This window comes from Pan paniscus, chromosome 6, assembly GCF_029289425.2.
Source record: "Pan paniscus chromosome 6, NHGRI_mPanPan1-v2.0_pri, whole genome shotgun sequence".
Classification (NCBI taxonomy): domain Eukaryota; kingdom Metazoa; phylum Chordata; class Mammalia; order Primates; family Hominidae; genus Pan; species Pan paniscus.
This window is the reverse complement of record NC_073255.2, coordinates 180,113,637-180,125,691: the sequence shown is the minus strand read 5'-3', so window position 1 is coordinate 180,125,691 and position 12,055 is coordinate 180,113,637. Positions and strand designations below refer to the sequence as shown.

Genomic DNA, 12,055 nt, shown 5'->3' with positions numbered 1-12,055 from the left:
GGGACTGCAGGCACACATCACCATGTCTGGCTTTTTCTTTTTTTTTTTTTTGGAGATGGGGTTTCGCCATGTTGCCCTGGCTGGTCTTGAACTCCTGGGCTCAAGTCATCCTTCTGCCTTGTTCTCCCAAAGTGCTGGGATTACAGATGGGTGCCATCATGCACCCAGCCTTGACAGTTTCTTCTAAAACTAAGCATGGACTTACCATGGGACCCAGTGGTTGTGTTCCTAAGCATTTACCCAGAGAAATGAAAATAAAAACCTGTACATGAACGCACAGAGTAGCTTTATTTGTAAGAACCTGAAACTGGAAACAACCCAAGTGTCCTTCAACAGGCGAATGTTTAAACACACGATGTTACATCCATACTATAGAATATTAATACTATTCAGCAATAAAAAGGAATAAACTCTCGATACATGTCAAAACCTTGGATAGATCTCAAAGGGATTGTGCTGAATGAAAACAATCAAATCTGATTCCATTTATGTAGCATTTTTGAAATGACAAGACATAAAGATCAGATTAGTGACTGCCAAGGGTTAGGGAAGTACAGGGAGGGAGGGAGGTAGCTGTGGCTATAAAAGGGTAGCATGAGAAATCTTTATGCTGAAAATGTTTTGTATCTTGGCTGTGGTGGTGGTCATCAGCATACATGTGATAAAATTATATAGAACTAAATACAGACACACAATAAGCATGTGTTAAACTGGTGAACTCTGAATAAGGTTGATGGATTGTATCAATGTCAATTTCTTGATTTTTGTCCTATAGTGTGTTATTGTCCTATAGTTATGCAAGAGGTTACCACTGGGGAAAGTATGTGAAGAGTATATGGAATCTCTGTATTATAGCTTACAAAATGGATATATAAAAAATTAGAGAGTAGGAATGGGAATGAGAAAGGGAGGACTCTTCACTTTTTACTTGATACCTTGCTTTTACTGTTTTTACCACATACCTGCATTATTTTTTTAAATTACCATGTGTGTTTGGCTCTGCAAAAAAAAAAATCATTTCTGGAAACTTCACCTAAGAAAATACATATACAATAAGATTGTTTTGGAAACATACAGCTAGTTGTTAACCTTGGAATTTGAATTACAATGCAAGAAAGTAGTTCAGTATTGAATCTGAGTATTGGCACAATTGCAAATTTCCTATTACAATTATTGATCAGAAGGGAAGAAGGCAAGAAACTAAGAAAAAGTATGAAACCCTCCTTGGATTAGAAAAAAAGAGTGTTTCATTATTAACGCACAGTTGCTTTGAGAGGCTTTCCCCTTTCTTGTTTTGATTCTATTTGGAAGAAGGAGTTCAGAAATTACAATCTGGATCATGAGTGTAAGCATTAGTCTAGAAATTATCTAGTTCCTCCAGAGAAGATTGAAGTCAGCCACTGGATTCAGAAAATAGGATGATAAAGTCTTCAAAGAAAGACTGGGTAGAGCCAGGAAATGTGCATCTACAATATAACATTATCCCACTTAAGTCTGGGAAAAGATTCAGGATTAATTTAAGTAGTTAATACATTTAGAAATCAATGGGCAAGATGCACAGTTGTACTGCAGTGTGAATCTACAATTTTTTTTTTTTTGAGATGGAATCTCACTCTGTCGCCCAGGCTGGAGTGCAGTGACCCGATCTCAGCTCACTGCAACCTCCGCCTCCCAGGTTCAAGCGATTCTCCCGCATAAGCCTCCTGAGTACCTGGGATTGCAGGTGTGCACCACCACACACAGCTTAATTTTTGTATTTTTAGTAGAGATGGGGTTTCACCATGTTGGTCAGGCTGGTCTCAAACTGCTGACCTCAAGTGATCCACCTGCCTCAGTCTCCCAAAGTGCTGGGATTACAGGCATGAGCCACTGCGCCCGGCCAAATTTTTTATTTTTCATTTTTATTATTTTGTGTATCAGAATACATTTTAAAAAATCAAAAATTTTAAAAGTATACAAATAAAATGGAAAGATTTTGATGTATTTTATCTCAGAATAATGTCCTCTGTATTATGTTTTTATTCATCAGGACATATTGAGATCATACCATATAGTTTCATCTTTTTCCAATCAATATTATATCTCAAGAATTTCCAATGTTCTTAACAATTCTTCAGAAATACAATTTTTTTTTTGAGACAGAGTTTCGCTTTTGTTGCCCAAGCTGGAGTGCAATGGTGCAATCTCAGCTCACCACAACCTCTGCCTCCCGGGTTCAAGCGATTCTCCTGCCTCAGCCTCCCGAGTAGCTGGGATTACAGGCACGTGCCACCACACCCGGTTACTTTTTTGTATTTTTAGTAGAAACAGGGTTTTACCATGTTAGCCAGTCTGGTCTCGAACTCCTGACCTCAGGTGATCCGCCTGCCTTGGCCTCCCAAAGTGCTGGGATTACAGGTGTGAGCCACCATGCTGGCCCTCATATACAATTTTTGATGACTGTAAAACATTATCTCCTGAATGTGCCATAATTGATTAAAGTATTCTCCTCCTGATAGGTGTTTAAGTTGTTCACAATTTTTGATATCCACATATAGTGCTGAGACAAGCATCTTTATTCATAAAACTGGTTCCACTCACCCTGCTCTGGGCAGCTTAGTGTTGTCTTAATTTGCCCTTACGGTTTTTAAGATTGGACATCTTCCCATATTTTTATTTTATACTAGCTGTACATCCCATGAAACTCCTTTGAAGAAAAGGAGTACTTAATTTGGAGATGTTCTTTTGCCATTACTTCACAGATAAGTTGGGTAAAGATGATTTTAAATCCTGGAGGATGCTAGAGACATGGAAAAGGTGAGAGAGGAAGACAGAAATTAATGGGAGATAAAAGGGGAAAATGGACTATGGGAAGAGCCAGACCCAGAGGGAGGGATGGAAGGGAAAGTGGCATTGCTCCTGAAACTCCTCCTGGCTATGTAAGGCTCCGTACTTGGTTCCCAACAATGGATCCAAGTGAGGTTTCAGCTTCCAAATACAGAGTATTCTTAAAGAAGTCAAAATACTATTGAAACAAGGGATTCTGATCATTGCACAATGGGCACAGCTAGAGGCAGGGACTTTGGGTCAATTACTGGGGGAATGGAAAAGTTATATGTATGTAGTAGGGAACAGGGGTTATACTAGGTTAGGCAGAGAAGCCTTGGAGTTTTCTCAGAATCTGCACTGAGGGTTAAGGGAGGTATCTATGAAAGGGTGTGCAACTTCTCCAAACCGCAGCAACTCCAGCCAGTTTCCCGGTACTGCCTTGCCCTGGTTCTGCAGGTGTGGCTGGACCCAGTTTAAATATCTGGCCACAAGCTCAGCCAGACTCTGGTTCCCTCGGCTGTTCACTCCCACTGGGCTTCTGGTCCCAGCCCCATCTCAGTCACTGTGGTTGGTCAGAAGACAGTAAATCCCAAACTTGATTAGTTGCAAAGTCCATCTGGCTTGGTTTTCTGTCGCTGATAGAGAGACCAGGGGAGTTTCTGTGTGAGAGAACGGGGGACTATTCTCACTTCTTCCACCGCACAAGCTGCTCAAGGTGGGCTGCATGGCTGGTCTGGCTGGAAATACTGAAACAGCTCTCCTTCACCTACCCCTAGAGTAGGCAGGATGTGACCCCAGGAATGAGAATATACCAGGGCAGATACAGACACAGAAATGTTTTGCCTGATGGCATTAGGTTTATTTTGTGGGAAAGCAGAATTGGGGCTCTCTGAAAGGCACTTGTGAGGCATAGAAGTAAAGGTTGCCACATGGCTAATGGTGGACGTCTTCCTGGCATCCTTGGGGGTAGGGGAAAGACAGACAGCTCCCAGGGCCACAGAAAATACCTCTATCAGATAGAGAAATCCGAGTCCCAGTGCCTTATGGTGGAGCCAAGGGTTAAGCAGATGGCCTGCTTTTTTTATATGAAGAGTTTGCTTCCTCCGGGCAATCTTAAAGTCTGGCATTCACGGCTGGAGGTACAGGGCCCATCCACTTCTCTCCTGGATGAAGAAAACAACAGACTCTGCACACTGTTCTCAGGTGTTCTGGCAGCAGGAGTTGGTCCCACAAGGTCCCAGGGGTTTTCTAGAAAGACTTTTGCTTGGCTTCAAGGTATAGAAGGCTTCCTTTTCTTTTATGGGGATGAAGACAGCCCCTGCCCACTCAACCTTGAACAGCACTGACTGCATAACGCTTTGTTACTGGAAGTGCCAAGAATATTTTTTTGCTCTGAGCCCCTCCTTCTGGTCAACTGATATAGTGGGTGTGGAGCTGGGGTCAAAGGCAGCTCAGGGTTGAATCTTTTTATTTTTTGAGACAGAGTCTTGCTTTGTCACCCAGGCTGGAGTGCAGTGGCGCGATCTCGGCTCACTGCAACCTCCGCCTCCCAGGTTCAAGTGATTCTCCTGCCTCAGCCTCCCACTGAGGCAGCTGTAGTCCCAGCTAATTTTTATATTTTTAGTAGAGACGGGGTTTCACCATGTTGGCCAGGATGGTCTTAATCTCCTGACCTCGTGCTCTGCTCGCCTCAGCCTACCAAAGTGCTGGGATTACAGGCGTGAGCCACTGCACCTGGCTCAGGGTTGAATCTTTAACTTACTTACCCAGCAGGTGTGCCAGCAGCTCCATCCGGTCAGAGCCAAATAACATGTGGGTTTGGCCATCCACATGGGCCACGGTGATGGGCAGCCCAAAGGCCTGGAGAAAGCAGTTACAATGCAAGGAGGAAGGCAAAGGAGCAGGTATTAGGCAGGGGTTGAAACCTTTGAGTCAGTACTTTTCTGAGTTCACAGAAGCAAAGAGGTCTAAGAGGCTCTGTGGCCCCAGGTGCCTTCCTGTTTCTAAGATGCTCTCTTTTCTCTCACTGTGCATCTCCTTCCCTTCCTTTCCCTGAACCCAAGGAAAAGAAGGAAGAAGATGAGGGTTGTTTAAGAGCACTGAGGAGAACACTTGGAAAGGGGGCTTTTGTACAGGAGCATAAGGACTCAAACTTAGAGATTCTCAAGTCTCCATCTTCAGGATGGGTGCTGGGAACACACATAAAGAGCTGCTCACCCCGTATCTGCAGGCTGCCTCAGTGGTCTCCTTGAGCTGGTTCTTCACCTTTGGCGTTGCGATCTTTTCCAGAAGTCCCTGGGCTTGTTCTGCAGGCATACCAGCCTTCTCTGCAGCCTAAGGGAATATAGTAGGGAATACAACTGTGGCTGCATGATATTGGATGGGGATCTCAGAGGAAAACTCTGGTCTTTTTATTTTCTGCCCCCAAGTTTTGCTGGCAATGCCCTTACCCACCCACAAGTGGAGATCTGTCCTTGCCAAGAGGAACTATTTCCTTTATCCCAAATCTTGAGATGGGTGGAAAAGGAGAAAAGGTAGATCGCACAGAGTCAATCACAGAAATTAACACCAGCGGACATCTTAGAGACCAGCTAGATAGACCTCTTTATTTCACAAATGAAGAGCCTGAATCCAGAGGTGATACATTACTTGCTCAGAGTTACAGAGCATGTTGGTAGCAGAGCCAACACTAGAATCCAGGTCTCTAGAATTCAAGTCCAGGGCTCTTTCCTTCCTACCTCTCACAGTTCCTAAGTATCTCATGCTTTTTTTGAATCAAGAGCTAGGCTGTAATTCCAGTGGAACTTCCTGAGAACTTTCTAACAAGGCACATGGCTGCAGCCACCTACCTGGCTTCAAGACAAAGATAAAGGCTTCAGTTTGTGGTTTGTTGGTATAGTTTGGGATAGATGGTTCTTAACTTTGGCTGCCCATTTGAAACTCCTGAGGAGCTTTAAAAAATCTCCACGTGAGGTCATCCCTTAGAACTAGATCCAAGCACTGTGGCTCATGCCTGTAATTCTAGCACTTTGGGAGACTGAGGCAGGAGATTGCTTCAGGCCAGGAGTTCGAGACCAGCCTGGGCAGCAAAGTGAAACCCCCATCTCTACAAAAAATTTTTTAAAAAATTAGGCATGGTGGCACATGCTTGAAGTCCCAGCTACTCGTAAGGCTGAGATGCGAGATCACTTGAGCCCAAGAGGTTGAGTCTGCAGTGAGCCATGATCATGCCACTGCACCCCAGCCTGAGTGACAAAGCAAGACACTGTCTCAAAAAAAAAAAAGAAAGAAAGAAAGAAAAAAAAGAACAAGAACAATTACATCGCAATTCCAGGGGAAAGGGTTAGCTCCAAGGTGCTCCAGGTGATTTTAATTCACAGCCAAGATTGACAGCCACTGCAACTTGAATTCCTAGATCAGAAGTGGGACCCAGGAATTCATGTAGCCTGTCCTAATGAGACACTATCTTTGACTTGGTTAAATTAGAGAATTATGTCCCACACAAAATGTTTAACCACAGAAAAATGGTTAAGCAAAACAAAAATAAGTCCACTCAATGGAACCTCTATAGAAACAAAGAACTATACTTTCAGAGTTAAGAATTCCATGGAGGCTGGGCACAGTGGCTCATTCCTGTAAACACAGCACTTTGGGAGGTGGAGGCAGACAGATCTCTTGAGCACAGGAGTTTGAGACCAGCCTGGGCAACACAGTGAAACCCCTTCTCTACAAAAAATAAAAAAGTTAGCCGGACATGGTAGTGTGTGCCTGTAGTCCCAGCTACTCAGGAGACTGAGGTGGGAAGATTGCTTGAGTCCAGGAGGCAAAGGGTGCAGTGGGTCGAGGTCACACCACTGCACTCCAGCCTGGGCGACAGAGCCAGACCCTGTCTCAAAAAAAAAAAAAAAAAAAAAGCATGGAAAATGATTAAATATGAAGTAAAAAAGCAAGCTAAAAATTACACATGTACTTTGCAGGAGTATAGACTGTAGAAGATATATTTGCCATTCCTTATACATTTAACTTTTGTGTGATTTGCCACTTTATATATTAAATTTGAATAGGTCTCAACTATTTTTTTTTGTAAACCAGAGGAATAATACTGTTTTGAATTTCCTAATTTAATCCTGAAGACAAACTTACTTTTATACCCCCATCTATGGCTCACTGGTCAATGTTTTGAGCTATTTCCATTTGTTCTCACTCAGGCTCCTATATAACCCTGGCATTAGTTATCTCTTTTCGTCTTTTTAAAGCCTCTTGGAACAAGTCTCCTGCCTTCCACTCTGGATGTGTTGGTGAGGTTTGTGTTGGAGTTTGTGGAGACTTGTGAATACTATATCCCTCCCCATCCAGGGGTTCCAACACTGAGCATCTTTCTCTCACTGACATCTTTCAGCAAATAAATTCTACCCATACATTGTCCCTTTTGCACTTCCCCTTTCAACCTTGAGATATCCTTTTGAGGATCCTTAGTTCCAACTTTTCAGTAGTTTGTGCCCTGAATCACAGACATCCTTTCTTCCCCAGTAATTATAACCTTTTCCATGCAATAAGAGACCTATTGTCTTCTTTATCCCCAAACGCCAACTGTTCTCAGATTCTCTATGAGTGCACTTGGGGTGGAGCCAGGACACTCACCGCCAGGATGCTCTGCGGCTCGGTGATGTCTTCATTCTGGGAAGAAGAGAAGACAGCAGGAAGGCGGTGCGGGGAGAGGGGTGTGACTGGGAGGACAGTAGATCCCCCGGGCGGGGGCAGGATCATGACCCTGAAAACGTGCCTGGGGAAGGTCAGAAAGTCATCCAAGGTCCTCCCAGAGGATTCCCAGAGCCCCACACTCACTCTTGACCAGACGCGCATCCACAGCTCCCGGGACGCTTTCTCCAGCATCTCTGGATGCTCCAAGTTCACGGCGGTGAGGAAACGCATGGCAGACAAACTTCCTGTGGGGCAGAGGCACCCAGAGGCAGGGCTCCTCTTGCTGCTTTCCTGGTGGAGGACTAGCTCTTCCTTGCTTCTGACATCCCCCAGAGCTCCTCCGCCCTCAGCCTCTCACCCAAGGTTCCCATGACCTATTTGCCTGCTCTTCTTCCCTTTCATGCCCGGCAACCTTCAGCTCGCTCAAGGCTGATCCTGAGGTTTCCCAAGGCAGGCTTCACTTGCTTTAGTCTCCCGCAGCCCCTCCATCCTATCAATCCCTCAATCTCCGACTTCTGTGTTCTTCACTGGATACCCTGTCTACATCCCACTCTCTTCACCTTTTTCAAGCATCACAGACAAGAAATCCTTGGGGAAGTGGATGGGAATCTGGAGATGGTGTCTCAGGAGCTTTAAGTCATTTGCCATGTATAGTCCTTTGCGGGGAAGCAGACCTGGAGGCTTGTTTCCTGCCAGGAGAAGGTTGGGCACGCTAAGTGAGAAAAGACCTAAGGGTCCCAGGTTTGGGGACCTCGACGTGGGTTTTGGGCAGAGGGCAGCTTCCTTTTTTTTCTCTTGTTGTTTCGCTCTTGTTGCCCAGGCTGGAGTGCAATGGCGCGATCTCAGCTCACCGCAACCTCCGCCTCCTGGGTTCAAGCGATTCTCCCGCCTCAGCCTCCCGAGTAGCTGTGGTATACAGGCATGCACTACCACGCCCAGCTAATTTTGTATTTTTAGTAGAGACGGGGCAGAGGGCCGCTTTCTAGCCGCCATTGCCAATATAAGGACCCGCTGGGGTCGGCTCTCTTGGGCCACTGAGATCACCCCTGCCCCGACCCTCCCTTCCTACCACTGTCTTTCATGATCCCTGTTATGAGGCTGGGCCGCAACTGCAGGTTGATGTTCCAGATATTCTGATACCGGCACAGGATCTGCGGGCAGAGGTCAAGAACGATTGCCAGTGTGCAAGATGGAAAAGTGAAAGAGCCGAGGGAAAGGGAAGGGAGGCGCTAAGTGCAGAGCAGGGGTTATGCGGACACCCTACATTGTTTGGTTTGAAATTGGCAAAACTCTCCTCACTACTAGAAATCTATTCCAGGATCTTCGCTCCTGTGGCCAGTTTTCCCCAAAACTGCCATCGCTGGGCTAAGAGGTGGCCGTGTTCTGCATTTCTCCCTGAATGTTTGGAGCCGCCCCTCTTTCCATCACCGTGGGAAACTGCAGTCGGGATATAAAGGCTCGGGTTGGAGCCAGCGACTCTATTCCGTTTAAAAGCACAAAGTGACCTTCAGCCCTGGAGCTCTCCCTGCTTGCCTTAACCCCTTGGGCGGCGCCAGGAGTTACACGAGACCTCTGTCCCGGAGCCCTGCGCTCACTCTTCCCTCCGCCCTCACTCCCCAGACACTGCCGAGGAGGCCCCTCCCAGCGTCACCTCGAAGCCCAGCCAGGAGTAGGGGGACAGCACATCATAGAAGAGCTCCACGGTGCGCGTCAGGGGCCCCATGCTGCAGGCTCCGGAAGAGCAGTGGCAGCAGGACCTCCTTTCCCCGGAACCCGTTAGAGGCTGCCCAGCTTCTGGGCCTGCCTGGGACCGCCCACCGCCTTAGCGCGCAGCCTCAGAGAGAAACTGCCCTGGCAGAGGTCCCCCTCCGGCGCAGCGGGGCGGGGCCAGCCTACGGCCCCCAGCCAGGGGCGGGGCCAGCCTACGGCCCCCAGCCAGGGGAGGGGTGGGTAGGGACCCCTTGGGGAGCGCGCAGGTGTGGACAAGGGGCGCTGCAATCGCCTTTGCAAAAATTTTAACAGTGAGAAAATTACGAAGGTGAAACAGATCTGAACTCACCAACTCCATCGTGCCTTTAACCTCCAAACTGCCCTTGGTCATTCCTGAGCATGGGACGAGCTAATATAGGGAGAAATTTAGTTTATAGTTTAAATGATAATAGCCCTTCCCCAAACTAAACCAGTTTTATAAAACTAAAAAAAGTCCACAAGTTTAGGATTATGAGAGGGGCCTGAATTCTGCTAAGATGTAGGCATTAACAATTACCAGACATTGTTCCAGAGGTCACAAGCTCTGCAACTTCCCCAATTATTCCTGTAAATAACCACTTTTGTAGAACCTAAGACTGGCCTTTGAAGATACCTTCTCAGACTTTTCCATTTCTAATGACAGGATGACTCCACCTGGACCAGTGACTCCTCTGTGGCCCGCATCCAAATGCAACTCGGTGCACTGAGGACGGTTTTCCACACCCCTGTGATTGCATCCCCAACCAATTAGCAGCACCCATTCTGTAGTCCCTTGCCCACCAAACTATCATTAAAAAACTCTAGCCGGCGGGCATGGTGGCTCACGCCTGTAATCCCAGCACTTTGGGAGGCTGAGGTGGGTGGATCACTTGAGATCAGGAGTTCAAGACCACTCTGGCCCACATGGTGAAACCCTGTCTCTACTAAAAATGCAAAAATTAGCCGGGCATGGTGGCATGTGCCTGTAATCCCAGTTACTCGGGGGGCTGAGTCAGGAGAATTGCTTGAATCCGGGAGGCAGAGGTTGCAGTGAGCCGAGATCATGCCACTGCACTCCAGCCTGGGTGACAGAGCAAGACTCCCTCTCAAAAGAAAAACAAAAACAAAAACAAAAACAAAAAAACCCACAAAGCCCCCTAGCCTCTGCCTCCGAATTTTGGGAGGCTAATTTGAGTAATAATAAAACTCTGGTCTCCTGTTTAGCTGGCTCTATGTGTATTAAACTCTTTCTCTATTGCAATTCCCTTGTCTTGATAAATCAGCCCCATCTGGGTAATGGGCAAGATGAACCCATGGGGCTGGTGTCAGGGTGACTGTCCTGCTCTGCAGTGGAGTCTTGTGGGAAGGGGGTAGTTTGAGATGCCTGCAGTGCCTTTCACTTAGCTGTGCCCCTTGGGTGAGCCACTTGACCTCTCTGAACCTATTTCCTCATCCTGCATACACATGGGGAATATCTAATGATAACACCTGCCTTATGACGAGTTGTGAGGAATGAGGTACTCCAATAACTGCTAGATCTTATTATTGTTACTTGGCAGTTGCATGAATCTCCTAAACTGGGGCAGAATAAGAAGTTCTCAGAGTACACATTTTCTTGTGTTACCTTTGTCAGAGATTTGCACAATGTCTGGGACACATTTGACCATCGATACATATATTTTGAGTGAGTGAAAAAAAAGAGGGACTGGTAGAAGATGGAGAGGCCTCACCATAGATAATTGTGGTGATAATGGAAACGATTGGCCCTATTCGTTTTCACAAATATGTGAGTCGTATTGTCTTATATTGGGATTACATTTACTGCAAAGAAACAGAATTTTAAAATAATTCCATTTAACTTTGTTAAAATTATTTTTAACATTACTAATTTAATAAATTGGAAAACATATAAAGATTCCACTTTTCATTTGTATCAATAAGGAAAACAACTCCAGGCTATCAGAATACAGAGATACAAGGTAAACCCCTACATGGAGAAGAGCATGCAAAATGGAATGAAAAATGATGTTATCATTACCTACTTGCAGAGTAAACTAATTGTTCGACAACCACTGAAACTAAACTTTTTTTTTTTTTTGAGATGGAGTCTTGTTCTGTTGCCCAGGCTGGAGTGCAGTAGCAAAATTGCAGCTCACTGCAAACTCTGCCTCCTGGGTTCAAGCAATTCTCTCTGCCTCAGCCTCCCAAGTAGCTGGGATTACAGGTGCCCACCACCACGCCCAGCTAATTTTTTTTGTGTTTTTGGTAGAGATGGGCTTTCACTATGTTGGCCAGGCTGGTCTTGAACTCCTGACCTCAGGTGATCCACCCATTTTGGCCTTCCAAAGTGCTGGGATTACAAATGTGAGCCACCACAGCCCACCTTGTTTTTTTTGAGACATGATCTCACTCTCGCTCAGACTGAAGTGCAGTGGTTCAATTTTGGCTCACTGCAACCTCTGCCCCCAAAGCTCAAGCAATTCTCCCACCTTGGCCTCCTGAGTAGCAGGGACTACAGGTGTATGTCACCACACCCAGCTAATTTTTGTGTTTTTTGTAGAGATGGGGTTTCACCATGCTTCCCAGTCTGGTCTTGAATTCCTGGGCTCAAGTGATCCTCCCACCTCGGCCTCCCAAAGTGCTGGGATTACAGGCATGAGCCACCATGCCCAGCTACATTTTTGTTTTTCTCCAGTAATCATAATTTTAAAGTGTCCAAGAGCTAATTCAGCATGGTAATTTAAGGTTTCATTTCAAAGGTAGATCAATCACTTATTTTAAAAAGCTTTTTATATTTGGAAATACTTTAGATTTATAG

At 45.9% G+C, this 12,055-nt stretch overlaps 2 protein-coding genes across 5 annotated transcripts in view; one reads left to right on the top strand and one right to left on the bottom strand.

Moving 5' to 3' along the window:
- The window catches only part of LOC100989368 (Kell metallo-endopeptidase (Kell blood group)), a 388,650-nt gene that overhangs the window by 15,386 nt on the left and 361,209 nt on the right, over positions 1-12,055 (top strand). The gene's annotated exons all lie outside the window — the stretch shown is intronic.
- On the bottom strand, positions 3,642-9,351 carry GSTK1 (glutathione S-transferase kappa 1). 4 transcript variants are annotated; one of them, XM_003820543.5, is made up of 8 exons: positions 9,161-9,351; positions 8,579-8,660; positions 8,070-8,198; positions 7,654-7,754; positions 7,450-7,485; positions 5,026-5,142; positions 4,575-4,668; positions 3,642-3,971 (listed from the first exon to the last, which is right to left on the bottom strand). In XM_003820543.5, exons 1-8 carry the CDS (start codon positions 9,230-9,232, stop codon positions 3,922-3,924), a joined length of 681 nt encoding a protein of 226 aa, XP_003820591.1. In that variant the 5' UTR covers positions 9,233-9,351; the 3' UTR covers positions 3,642-3,921. The 4 variants fall into 4 exon arrangements, with proteins under 4 accessions (XP_003820591.1, XP_008972245.1, XP_024785177.1 ...); XM_008973997.4 differs by having other exon boundaries at positions 7,450-7,754; positions 9,161-9,341; XM_024929409.4 differs by lacking the exon at positions 7,450-7,485 and having other exon boundaries at positions 9,161-9,339.